This window comes from Ambystoma mexicanum, chromosome 9 (genome assembly GCF_040938575.1).
Source record: "Ambystoma mexicanum isolate Mex_15411 chromosome 9, UKY_AmexF1_1, whole genome shotgun sequence".
Lineage (NCBI taxonomy): Eukaryota > Metazoa > Chordata > Amphibia > Caudata > Ambystomatidae > Ambystoma > Ambystoma mexicanum.
In genome coordinates this window covers 569,776,955-569,791,200 of record NC_090931.1, presented here as the reverse complement: position 1 = coordinate 569,791,200, position 14,246 = coordinate 569,776,955, and the positions used below count along the sequence as shown (strand labels likewise).

The window sequence follows — 14,246 nt, the reverse complement described above, 5'->3', positions numbered from 1 at the left end:
CTTCAATAAACAAGACTGAAGATCTCTTAAATGAGAGGGAGATGGTGCAAGCGGCTATGGGGAGAGCTATCAAAATCATTGCAGGTGACATCAATTTACAACTTGAACCCATATCAATCTCGGGGATGTAATTGATAGCAGGAATAAGCACTGGGCTATATGGGGTCCCCAAAGAAAGAAAATAGTTGTGCATCAGTAGTTGCACAGTTATGGCTACGTACTGGATTCAGAGTTTGCAGTTGAAGTTGTCTGTGAATATCCTAGCCAAACTGACTTTTGTAAAGGGGGGGCTGCTAGTCATACAGACTGTTGATGAATCTAGTTAGGTGTATGTTAACTCGTGCCCAGGAAATAATTTAAACAATACAGTGCAATCACAGGCCAGTAAGACTAGTATATTCCACGGAACAGCTGAGAATTCCTGCGGCCAAAAGTGAAAATGGCATTCTTAAAACCCAAACCTATTGTACCAATAATCGGAAAGGACTAAAATGGGGAAAACATGAATCGTGAAGAAGTCCTAGCTAGACCTTATCAGAACATCTTGCCTATCATTGAATATGTTTTGTACAACCCATTGACTGAGTTTCGGACAATTTGGGAATAATTTTATAATCGCATTGAAGGAATCGCATCCTTTGTCACCAAGGCATTGAATGGGAAAGCACATCACCCTCAGAATAGGCAAGTTTGGTATGATAATGAAGGTTGACAAAGTAAGATTAATTTACTGAATATGATAAAAAGGGAGCAGGGGGCCAACAGATTGGAAATTATAGCTGCCAGGAACAGTTATAAGATTCTAATAGCTACTAAAAAACAGACAGCAGAGATGGGTCAATGGGAAGCATTGGTTATTTAATCTAAAAATAAGACTACACATGGTTTTTGGAAAATTGTGACATTCCAACTTAATGAGGTTTCTAAAGAGCAGGAGGCTTTTATTATGCCTGAAGTTTCGGGTACCCCATTTTCAATTCCTATATACCAATCAGAAGGTCCAAGACTACCTTACATGTATTGGCCCCCAACACATCTGGTATGAGGATCACTTTATACTCGCAATCACGGAAATAACCAGTGCAGTTCTTGTACAGACCTCACACAAGCACCAGGCCTAGACGCTGTTCCCGCGGATTTATTTGAGGAGGTATTCATATTGGTACCATATTTAATATTTAACTATTGTGTTCAGTTCTATGCTCTCAAGTGGACTGGTCTCTGGATTGTGGCAGCAAGCAAACATAGTGCCATTATGTGAAAAGGACAAGCGGAACACCCCAGTAAACTGACACAATTTCTCTCATTGATTCTTCCTGTGTAAGGTCTTTGGGCGAGCACTACACGCCCACTTAGAATACTGGATAGATGATAGTAAGATAATTTCCCATTTACTCGCATGTTCCAGAGAAGGCTTAATACGGTCAATCAAAACTTTAGACTGCACCTATTAAATATGTCAGATTAAGTGGAATGTGCCTATATATGACTTTTGCGGATATGAAGCCAGGCTTTGACTGTGTGCCTTGCAATAATCTTTGGCTTTCTTAAAATAAGATAGGTATGCTAAAGGTAATAATAAATCACATCATCTCAGTGTACACAGATTATTCGGCGGTGGTCAGGTGGGTATTGGCAAGGTAATGTACTTGTAGCTTCAAGTTTGACAAACTAGTCAGGCAAAGGCGTGTCTTGGACCAACTCTAGTTTCCTTGTATATCAGCAACATTGTGAATCCTATTAAGAATTGAAAGTGGATAAACACTTCTCTAAATGCCTGAAAAATTGTCTTGGTGCTCTTTGCTGACAATGCCTTTCTTATCTGTAAGACCCACACCGGCCTTGATAGATAGTTCAGAGTTTTCTTCGAAATGTGTCAAATGAAGGGCCTTAACATAAACTGTAACAAAACAACGATTCTGGTTTGTCACAGGGAATAGTGAAGTTCAGAAGAAAGTTCACATTAAAGCCAATGGTTGTGTTTTGGGAAATGTTACTTCTTATGACTACTTAGGCTTACGCTTCACAGATGGATACGGGTGAGGAGCGAGTTTAGTGAAAAGTAACCTGAACATGATAAACATTGATGCCATTGCCACATTTGTATGTACAAACTTATATCTCTAAATTCATGCCGCTTTAGAAGTCAACAAGATAAAAGCTGCCAGGTGGGCTTATATGGAATAGAACTTTGGGGCCATGGCAATATCAGTAGGCTGAAGATTACAAATAAACAAGGTTTTTTAATTTATTTATTTTTTAAACTATCCTAGGCCTTCCAGGATAGTCACCAACAAGAGCCTTACATTGTGAGCTGGCTTAGACCGACATCGAGGTATTCACCAAGTTAAAGCTAATTCAATATCGGACACAAATCGGGTCATAACCATGTTTGGGCACATACAACGTAGCAATGTGTGATGAACTATCTCAAGATGGAAGCTTTGACAGAGCCTGGTTGACATGTGTAAGAACTACCCTAAGTAAGATTAGAATGCATGGGGTTTGGTCTAGACTAGAAAACATAAACACTGACTCTATAGTGTAAGAAATGCTCATTTTAAATGGGTACATGATCAGCAAATGATTCTGAGCCTGGGAAGCATGTTAATGTCCGAGTATTATAGTGTGAAAACTATTGATGGGTATGAGAAATATCTTTATGTAATTGGCCCTCCTTATTCACAGATACATTTTGTCAAGTTTAAATGTGAAAAATTGCCAGTAGCCAGAAGTTCAAAAACAGGGAAGCATAATATCCCAGAGATGTGCAGCATGCACACTTGTGAAAGAATCTATTCAGCACCTTGTTTCTATGTTAATTTTATAATAAGGCCCGACGGCAGAATTTAAGATCATGTAGAAGAGCTACAACATAAGGTTTCACAATGTGGCCAAATTATTTTGTAACAATACAGGAGTAGATATTTTGTACTCTGTAACATATTGTCTATCAATCACCTGGCGACACAGGAATGCGTTGTTAAATCATGCTACACTGGGCTGTTGACTTAGAAGGGACAGACCCAGGAACAGAATTGCAAGGGTGGAAATGTAAGTGCAAATGGAGCAATTCCCCTCAGCCTTTATTACTATGCACTAATTTCTGTTTTAATAACACTATCGTTGGTTTGTGTATAAAGAATTGTATTTTAATCGAGTGGCTTTATTGAAATATTCTTGTATTGTAGTTGTATGACCTTGGTCGAAATAAGCTTATATAATGACTATTATTATTTTTAATAACAGAGTAAAGGCGGCACAGACTGAATTGGGACAGCAGATATTGGCCGATTTCGAGGAAGCATTCCCAGCCCAGGGTACCAAGGTAAGTTCTTTACTTTCCTCAATAAAAGTAAATATACTTCAAATGGATTGTGTCCTCCCACGTATTCCTTATCTTTGATATCCGATATCCAGCTTCAGCTGCTTCTGGTATTTTTTTTCATAGAGGGCGTTGACCCGATGTCCCTCGAGGGCCTCCATCTCGAGGATTATGTAGTCATCGAAGGCATATATAGCACACACAGCCCCTGTTGGCTTCAGTTTTGTTTTTCCGCAAATGCTATCGCTTCGAGATATATGGTGCACTTCGTTTACTTAATACGACTTCATACGAGTAGGTCTTCTTCATCGACACCGACTACCCCGAAGACCAGGTTCACGAAGTGTTGACATTGTGGTTCGAAAAGGTCTTTGACCGACCCACACCATATATGTTTATGGTGTCTCGGGGTGGAGCATGAGGCCTCGGACTGCTCCAAGTGCCAGTCGATGACAGGAAAGGCCTTGAATGAGAGAAAGGGGAAATTGGCGGTAGGTAGAAACCCCAAATTATTTGCCCCGACCAAAAAACCTTTGACCAAAAGTCATTGTCGAAGAAGTCCAAGAAGAAGCACCATAGGTCATCTTCTTCGATTTCGTCGGACACTTCCCCTGAGAGGGTATCTTGCCCGACAAATAAATCCACTCCAGCTGAATGGCAGGCTTTTAGAGCCGAGATTCGAAAAATATTTGAAAAGTAAAAACTCCCAAGCCGTGCTCCTACCGTGTCTTCCAAAGAAGCCAGGAAGGAAAGGGCTCAACCTAAATCCTGCTCTCCCTCGAGCCCGGGTAGAAGGCCTGATCCTCATCGGGAGCCGTTGATGCCTTGATCTGATGATGGGAAATCGAGCTGAAAGCATAAGTCGAGGTCGTCCACACCATTGACGCCTTCGACGCCAGCCAAGCCCTCGACATCGACTTCCCATTCGACGTTGAAGGCATCGAGTGCCCCATCAAAACCTATGGCGCTATTGAAAAAGGTTTTGACGACGCCTCCAGCGTCGAAACCATTATTCATTAAACCCTTGATGCCTGAAAAGTCTTCTGTGCCTTTGCCAAGGAAGGGCTATTTTAAGTCCCTTACCTCAATATGAGGAGAATGAACCCTCAGACAACGATGCACCATTTTGGCCTCCAGTTTGGAACGCCAAATGTCCCAGAAAGTTTTATCTATGAGGAATCAAGGTTGAAAGACCTTTATGACAATCTGCATACGGCCATTTGGGTGGACACCTCGCCTGAGCTAGACTTTGGAAGACCAGAGGCTGGGGAGCATGCTGATCCGTCATATAGACAGCTCATGTCCAAGGAAATTGAATATATGGGGTGGAGTAGGCCTCCGTTACCATTTGAACAGAATGATCTTATGGACATCCTGGATAAGGGTCCTCAGTCAGATACTACATTTCACATTGCTCTGCAAATTCAGGTGGCAGCGAATTGGGAGCGGCAGAAACCAATCCGGCTGTCAATAAAAATTTGATCAAGAAATACTGCCCTTCCAGTAGTGACCCCGACTACCTGTCTAAACACCCCACTCCAGAGAGTCTGGTGGTACAGACAGCCAACAAAACTTCTAAGCAAGCAGCTTTCCCTACCATCTCTCCAGATAGATGGATGGGCAAGAAAGGTATTTTCAGCTGGGAGTATGGCGCTCAAAGCAGCCAACTCCATATTGTGCCCTTGCACATTTCTCATTCATTCTATGAGACTGCATTTCCATGGCAGCAGAGCACATTCCCGAGGGGGATGGAAGAGACTGGTTCTAAGCCATAATTAGAGACGGTAAAGAAGCCATGTATGAGTTTCTTCAGTCAGGTCTGGATTCTGCTGACTGCAACAGCAGAGCCATGGCTACTAGCACCGTTATACGCAGATTTGTGTGGTTGAGAATCTGTTTTTGCACCTGATGTGTAATCCAAGCTCCCCTTTGACAGCGTCTCACCTTTTTGGCAACAAGGCTGACGAGAGCCTTGAGAAGTTGCAGACCTCAAAGGCGACAGCCACATTTTTAGGTGTCACTATTAGGCAGCCTCAGCCTTTTCGCCCTAGTGGACAACCTTGGAGGGGTAGATCTTTTTGCTACTACTCCTCAGTTGGAAGAGCAAGATGAATGGCTGGTTATAGAGGCCAAAGAAAGTTCCTTTGTGGTGGACAAGGGAGGGGTGCGAAGCCAGCTCAAGCAGGGGCATCTTTACCATCTGCCACTGCAAAACCTCTATAAGGTCTTTCTTGAGTCAACACTCACCAGTTGGGGGCAGGCTTGCTCAGCATTTAGAAGAATGGCAAGACATTACTTTGGATGCTTGGACATTGGAAACCCTAGCCCATGGGTACTGCCTTCCTTTCATACAGAAACCTCTAGAGCAATCCACCGGGGAGCCACTCTTTGAGGATTCCAGATCCACTCCTTGTGCAGGAAATTTTAACCCTGCTAGAGAAAGGCGCTATTGATCCGGTCCCTGTAGCAGAGAGGAACAAGGGATGGTATTCCCCTTATTTCCTAATACCCAGAAAGGACAGAGGACTGAGACCCACCTTGGACTTGAAATACTTGAACAAGTTCCTCTGGAAGGACAAGTTCAAAATGGTTACTCTTTCTCAGATCCTTCAGGCCTTCCAACACCAGGATTGGATGGTGTCATTGGACCTTCAGGATGCTTATTATCATGTACCAATCCATCTCAAGCACAGAAAATACCATAGGTTCGCAGTTGGGGGTTCTCATTATCAATTTCGAGTTCTGCCATTCGGGCTAACCTCCGCCCCAAGTGTTTTCACCAAACTGATGGCGTTAGTGTCAGAGAGTCTCAGGAGATGGGGGATTCACGTCTACCCCTACCTGGAGGATTGGCTGATCAGGGTGTGTTCTCTCGAACAAGTCTGGGATCATCTCAACGTCACCTGCCACTCTCTTCACAGACTCGGCTTCTCCCTCAATTACAAGAAGTCCCATATGACACCTTCTCAAAAAGTCCAGTTCATCGGAGCTATAGTAGTATATAGTATAGTAGTGGATACATCCCTGGGAAAGAACTTGCCACCAGAGGCGAGGGCTCAAGATGTTCTACAGATGGTCTCCAAGTTTCAAAGTGCCCAGCGTCTCTGAGCCTTCGATTTTTATTTTTTTTTTAAAAGAAATTTTGAGGTTGCTCGGCCTCATGGCAATCCTGCACTTTTCTGTTGCGGCAGGCCCGCCTGAGAATGAGATCCCTTCAATGGCCTCTCAGAACTGAATGGTCCCAGTTCTCAGGAAAGATGTCGGACCTACTTCAGGTTCCTAGTAGAGTGGGCCTGTGAAAGAGAATATTCTGAAGGGAGAACCTTTTTGGCAACCATGGCCGAAGATAGTGACAGACGCCTCACTCATATGGTGGAGAGCCCACACCAACGATCTGACAGTCAGTGGTCATTGGTGTCTCTCTCTACAAACTACATATCAATCTTTTGGAGCTGAGGGCAATCAGACTAGCGCTGAAGGCCTTCCTGCCCTCTGTGCAGGGTGAAGAATGTCCTGATAATGACGTACAGCATAGTGGCCATGTACTACATCAACAAAAGAGGAGGTGTAGGGTCATTACCACTGTGCAGAGAGGCAATGCAGCTTTGGTACTGGGCAATTCAAGATGGAATCTCCTTATCAGCAGTTCACCTAGCCGGGGAGGAGAACACGGCGGCGCACGCTCTGAGTAGGCAGAGCAGTCTTCCACGAGTGGGAACTAGTTTAGGAAGTCCTTCTAGAGAACTTCACCCTTTGGGGAACCCCTCAAGTGGATCTGTTCGCGACCACTGTCAACCAGACGTGTGAACTGTACTGCTCCAGGGAATTTCCGCCCAAGAGGAGCTATAGGAGATGCGTTTGTTGTGGACTGGGAGTTTCCACTCCTGTACGCGTTTCCTCTAGTCCCCGTTATTCCTCATGTGATCAGGAGGTTAAGAAAGTTTGGGAAACACATGATCCTAATTGCGCTGGATAAGGCCAGGAGGACGTGGTACCCGGACCGTCTGGACATGTCCATCTGCCCTCCAATACGTCTTTTACAAAGGGAGGACCTTCTCTTGCGAGAGGAGGGTTGGGTTCTCCATCCAGAGGTCAAGACACTCAGCCTTCAGGCATGGTTTCTAAGAGGTTGAGATTCAAGGATTGTTATCTTCCGGATGACATAATGGAAGTCTTGCTTTCGGCCAGAAGGTTTAGTAACTGGTGCAAAGATAAGGATGTGGACCCTTTTCAATGTGGCACTCCAGTAGTGCTCTCTTTTTTATTACATCTAGCCAATCTGGGGCTCCAGATAGGAACAATCAAAGGATAACTTGCTGCGCTGTCGATTTTCAAGCGCACCTCGGAAGAGGTTTCATAATACCATTAATAATTCAATTCTTAAAAGGGCTTACTAACGTATACTCTCCAGTACCTTTTCATGTCCCAACTTGGGATTTAAATTTAGTACTAAAATGTTTGACTTGCATACCTTTTGAGCCTCTGCACTCCTGTCCATTGAGGCTTCTAACACTAAAAACTGTCCTTCTTGTGGCCCTATCATCAGCCCGCAGGGTTAGTGAACTTCAGGCTCTCTCATGCAAACCACCATATACTGTTTTTTTATAAGGATAGTCCTTAAGGTTAAACCTTCCTTTTTACCAAAGGTAGTTTCGGACTTCCATTTGTCACATAAAATAATACTACCAAGATTTTATCCTCCTCATTTAGGCAAGGAAGAGGAGAGACTGCATAGACTAGATCCCAACAGGGCTCTTAGTTTTTACATCTCAAGGATGTCTAAATTACGACAAGATGACCAACTGTTTGTGGGTCATACTGGTCATAAACGGGGCTTATCAGTAACAAAACAGACCATATCCCGCTGGATCATTTTGGCCAAAATTGAATGCTACAGATTGGCGGGAAAAGACCCACCAGATGGACTTTGAGCCCATTCTACAAGGGGAATGGCTACTTCTACGGCTCTAAAGAGGGGAGTTCCGGCAGCAGATATTTGTTCAGCTGCAACTTGGAAAACCATGCATAATTTGATCAAGCATTACTGCTTGGATTCTGCCTCCTCCAATGAGGGGTTATTTCCCAAGGCAGTTCTGCATTCTGTCCATGAAAACTGTAATTAGTACTCCCACCTCCAAAATTGCCACTGCTATGGGAGTCTATAATAAGATGAGGAATACGTGGGAGGACACAATCTATTCGAAGAACAAGTTACTTACCAACTGTAACTTTCTTTCGACTGGATGTTCCTCCCACGTATTCCTCATCGACCCTCCCATCCTACCCCGCAGTACAGTTTACGTTTTCTTACACTTTCCTCTCACAAAGAATGTATCTGTCATGGGGCACGCCTAGGTGTTCCTCTTATATGTTCATCGAAAAAACAGAACTGAAGCAACGGGCGCCCCTCGAGCTATTTATCCCATCGGTGATGTCGACAGAGTACGGAGTCCGTCGAGGGACATTCAACGCCATTACCTCGAGCACAGCACCCTCTGCTGAGAATTTATTTTTCCGAAGCAGCGAAGCTGGAGATAACGATTTATCATAAGATGAGGAATACGTGGGAGGAACATCCAGTCGAAAGAACGTTACAGTTGGTAACTAACTTGTTCTTCTGTGCAAAACACCAGATGTTTTATCCTTTCTACTATCCTTAGCCATTCTGGGGCTCCATACTTGTACTATTAAAGGCTATTTGGTGGGCTCTCCATCTTTAAGCAGTCGTCAGAGGAATGATCATATTTCAAAATTCCACTGGTGAGTGACACAATTTCTAAAGTGGATCACCAATGTGTCCCCGCCCCCCCTTACCCCACATCTTCCTTCCAGGTTCAAACTTGGGACCTTTAATCTGGTATTAAAATGTCGTTAACATTTAAAAACATCCTCTTGGTAGCTCTAACTTCAGCCTGTAGAGTGAGTGAGTTACAGGCACTTTCGTGAAGCCACCCTTTACTATCGTCCATAAGGATAGCGTTGTTCTGAGGGTTAAACCTTCATTTTTACCCAAAATCATTTCTTATTTTCACGTAGGGCAGAAAATTGTTACCTTCTTTCTATCCCCCACCTCATACTGGCAAGGAGGAGGAGAGATTACACAGGTTCGACCCTCGCAGAGCCTTGAGCTTTTATACATCTAGGCTGTCAAAACTTTGCATTGATGATCAGCTTTTCATTGGCTATTCAGGCAACAAAGTGGATCAGGCTGTTACGAAACAGACCTTATCCAGGTGGATCATTCTGGCTATTTCTGAATGTTATAGACTGGCAGGCAAGGATCCTCCTGAAGGGTTAAGAGCCCGTTCCACCAAGGGCATGGCTACCTCTACAGCCCTGCAAAGGGGTGTACCGATAAAAAGTATTTGTGAGGCAGAAAAGTGGTCTACGATTCACATGTTCACAAAACATTACTGTATGGAGTCTTCCCTCGGTCAGGATAGGAGCTTTGGAAAAGCAGTCCTGCATTCGGTTCATGAAAACCTTTAGGAACTGAAATTTTTACTCCCTCCACCAAAATAAACACTGCTCTGCGAGTTTATCAAAGATGTGGAATACGAGGGAGGACACGATCCATTCAAAGAACAAGTTACTTGCCCATTGTAAATTGTTTCGACTGGATGTTCCTCCCACGTATTCCTCATCGTCCTCCCAATGAATTTCCCATGCTATTACGGCTTTCGCTCCTTCAAGGCTGAGTACGGTCATTCCCTTGGCGCCGCGTGTGCTATATATGCCTTCCATTACCTCATCCTCGAGACAGATGCCATCGAGGGACATCGGGTTGACACCATCGAAGTACAGTGCCCTCTGCCGAAAAAAGCAGCTCAAGCTGGATATTGAATATCAAAGATGAGGAATATGTGGGAGGAACATCCAGTTGAAAGAACATTACCAGGGGTAAGTAACTTTTTCTTCTAGAGGACTTTGTTGAATTGTGCCATAACCCTGTATGTACATATTGTATTGGAACCCATGCAGAGGTAAGCCTAGCTTGAAATTTCATGTGGAGTTGGCAACCTAATAAATACTAACACTACGTTTTAATCATTTTATTTAGCATAATGATTATTAATAATTAGCATAATGTTTTGCAGCCATATACATTTCCAAGCCTTTAGTTAAGTCTGTCTGAATTGGTATTCAAAATGTTGCTCTCCTTTTATTTGTTAAACCAACCCCAACATTCTGCAGTATTGAATTACATCCTTAAAACGAACTTGATTAAAATCATGTGCCATTTCCCCACATATCAGAATATGTAAGCGGTACACTTTTCAGCCACAAGCGCTAATAGTTCAAGGTGGCAGCATTGCAAATAACAAGTCACTAAAAATCTAAAGCAAGTGGTTTAGAAAAGTAAAATAATTCCATTAGCTATACCAAGGATTTCTTTCCATCACTAAATATAAGCATACAGGAAGAGTTTTTATGACCTAAACAAATAATCCTTCTCAATAATGTACAACAATGTAAGACCTAATTTATATTCAACGGTTGTAAAGTGCTTGTGAGTTTAATTTAGCGGCAAGTCAGACAATTGATGTTTTAGAAACAATGGTTTCAAAAGTGCTAGACAATTTTACGAGTTCCGAATCAAGCACATCTGTGAAATATTTCAATAAATATCCTGTTGTGTTGTGTTAAGGGGGTACATTGAAATGGAAAATGCTCCCATATTAAAGGTGAAGTGGTCAGACCTTTGTAATACAGGTGCTGATTCAGAGCCAGACATGGGGACCTGCGTACCAACTGCAGGAGTAAGGAAAGGGGACAGTGGCGGCAGCTACACAGGAAAAATCATGTGTATTCTAAGCCACAGACGCCCTGTACAAAGGCCTTCACGGGGAACGGTAGGGGGTAATGAAGCATTGGGTGTACTCCCAGTACAAGATACTGGCTTAAGATTAGTTAAAAAAGGTGAAGGACAAAAATGGCGCCATCATAAACACATGTAGTGGGAAATCCCTCGGGCGGGTTGGGCCTGGGAAACCTTGATCTGAAACATGTGACCAATACGACAGGGATCCGCAAAAGGGTGTGGGGCTTAAGCTACTCATCATGAGAAAAAGAACATAACTAGAACAAGGTGATGTAATTACAGGGTGGTCAGCCAAACTAGCCGCCCTTCACGGCAACGGGAAGGGTGGCTCTGTACCAGTGTGCAAGTCACATGACCGCCGATGGCCATCAACAGGTGGCTGTCGGAAAGGAATACTGGATGAAGTGGTGTTCCTGGGAGAACCAATCAGATAGTAAGTTCTTCAGCTCTGGGGAGGTGATCTGCCTCCAAAGTATCTACTACAGAGTTTGCGACGGTCATTATCTTGTGAATGTCCCAATTCCTACAAGATGCAGGGTGTCTCGTGTTCCGTTCTCAATGGTGCTGACCAATGGCAGTGCATTAAAGTTCCGACGGTCACCACAACTGTTACTTCAGTAATAACAAGATGTTCCGGGGCAGGGTGTGAATAAATGTGGTACCACATGGGGAAGCATTGTAATGGGAAACTGCTTCAATTACCCTTCACTAATCGACGTAAACTTCGAGGAGGTGATGTCCACAAACCAATCAAATCCCTGGGAAACATAGAGAAAGTGAATTCTCCAACTTCCAAGTGTTTCGATGGATTACCGACCATTGTATTTTGTGGTATCCAACTACTGTTCTTATTCTGATCAGAGCCTATCCACTGTTCCGTTTGATTTTTTCCTCACCTAGCTGTAATAAACAGCGTTGCTTCTTGCCCAGTGTGTGGTCTACTTTTTGAGTATGTGGTTTTTTATTATGCTCTAATCAGGGGTCCCCAACCTTTTGCGTGGAGTGAGCAAAATGTGCATATCAAATGAAATGGTGAGCAACATCCATTTTTCGAAAGCACATATCATTGCTCAGTTGGTGGAAAAATTATTGCAATACAAATTAGAAATATAACAAAGCCTTTAACTTCATTCAACATTAAGTGGTTGTTTACAGGAATGGTTGAGGACATTGATTGGTCAATAGTACAGAAGACCAGTCAAGGTGTTAAAAAAAACCATATAGGACTAAATAAACATTACATGGGGTTTTAGGTTCTTGTGGCAATTTTTTTTTAAATGTAGTGCAAATGTTTGACAGTAAAATTGGTCACAAATAGAGCACTGATTTTCAGGTGTATTTTGGGTTTCTGCCTGGAGATTTTCTGGGAGCTTTAGTGGCAATGGTGCCTTCCTAAGCATACACGATCAGCAATACTGTTCCACAGTAATTGATTACTGTATTGTAGATTTTCTCTTCAGGAATGTTATGAAATTTTGCATTCTACGGACTACAGCCGCCCGAGCGGCGAATCCAGTGACCCTTGTGACACGAACGTGGTGATTTGGGAATTGTGCTTTCACACGCTGCCAATCAGTGGAAGCGTACATCCAAGCAGCACCGCACTGCGAGCGAGGGACGCTCTTGCTGTGCTTGGACTTGGTTCCTGGAGGGGGCTGGTCCTCTCAAGAACACGTGACTGCTCACGTGACTCAGCGCAAGCTTTTCTACGGACTACAGCCGCCCGAGCGGCGAATCCAGTGACCCTTGTGACACGAACGTGGTGATTTGGGAATTGTGCTTTCACACGCTACCAATCGGTGGAAGCGTACATCCAAGCAGCACCGCACTGCGAGCGAGGGACGCTCTTGCTGTGCTTGGACTTGGTTCCTGGAGGGGGCTGGTCCTCTCAAGAACACGTGACTGCTCACGTGACTCAGCGCAAGCTTTTCTACGGACTACAGCCACCCTCGCGGCGTAAAGCCCTCTGGAGTTAAGCCCTATAGCTGTTGTGTGGCTGTTTGGTGGCGTGACTGGCTGGGAGACTGCGGAGGTTACCCTCTTTGATCCCTGCCGTGTGTGCACTGATCCACGAACATCCATCTTTAATTACGAAAGGACTGTTTGACTGGTTGCTGTATTGATATCAATATACTGAGAGCGAGAATATAATATTGCTCTGTGACACAGGGGAATAAACCCTAGAAAAATCAAACTTTGGTGAGTGTTTTCTATATATTAATTTTCTAGTGCCCCTGTTGCTTTCTAGTAAAATGGCATTAACCTTGAAAACTGGAATGCCACCCTAGGAGAAAATTAAAGCTTGTGTTGATGCGGCCCTCCAAACCCTGAAATCTTCCACACGTTGCATTCAGCTGGTACGCGCGTCTAAATCTGCTTCTAACATAAGGTCCTGTACCCCCATAGCGGATATACGTAATTTCTGTGAATGGGGCACTAAAATGGGTGGGGTGGTTGAAAAATTGCAAGCCTCCGTATCTAACAAGGGGATATGTTCCAACAATGTCGAAGAAAAGGAAATAAACAAGGTGGTAGTTGATCTGGGAGATACACCCCTTGATTCCTTAGTGGCCGCTGGTGCTTTGGCCATTATTGAGAAGCAAGTGGAACTAAGAGGTGAGATGAGTGAAGGTGAAACTGATGACTGTGGCGATTGTATTCCTTCTGATCACGAGGAAGTGGTTGATTTGGTGACTGGAACTAGAGAGAGTTCTCACAACCTATCCAAATCCCCAATGATGTTTTCTCTGTCGCCTAAAGAATCGTCTGTGTTGTCTTGCTCCTTTATGAACCCTACTCCACGGCGCAAGCAAACTGCCCCAAATTTAAGCAATCATCCCTCTCAAGGGACGTTCATTGTAGGTGTAGAGACTTCTCTACAAACAATGAACGCAGCCTTATTTTCTCTAACACGTCTATATGATTCTCTAGAATCAAAGATGAATGAGCAACAGGTGCTACTAGTCAAATTATTACAGAATCAAACAAAAAATACTGAACCTCTATGCGGCTGTCTAAAAAACAAATGTGAATGTGGCCTATGTGTGAATGAAATGTGTGAAAAGATAGGGGGCAAAAAGTATGCTGAAAATGTACAAA

The 14,246-nt window shown here is 43.6% G+C and overlaps 1 protein-coding gene across 1 annotated transcript in view; it reads left to right on the top strand.

The window, feature by feature from the left end:
• The window catches only part of VPS53 (VPS53 subunit of GARP complex), a 1,349,775-nt gene that overhangs the window by 515,412 nt on the left and 820,117 nt on the right, over positions 1–14,246 (top strand). The window contains exon 8 of the mRNA XM_069615168.1: positions 3,250–3,328. Coding sequence (XP_069471269.1) covers positions 3,250–3,328 — 79 coding nt within the window. The remainder of the gene's footprint in view (positions 1–3,249; positions 3,329–14,246) is intronic.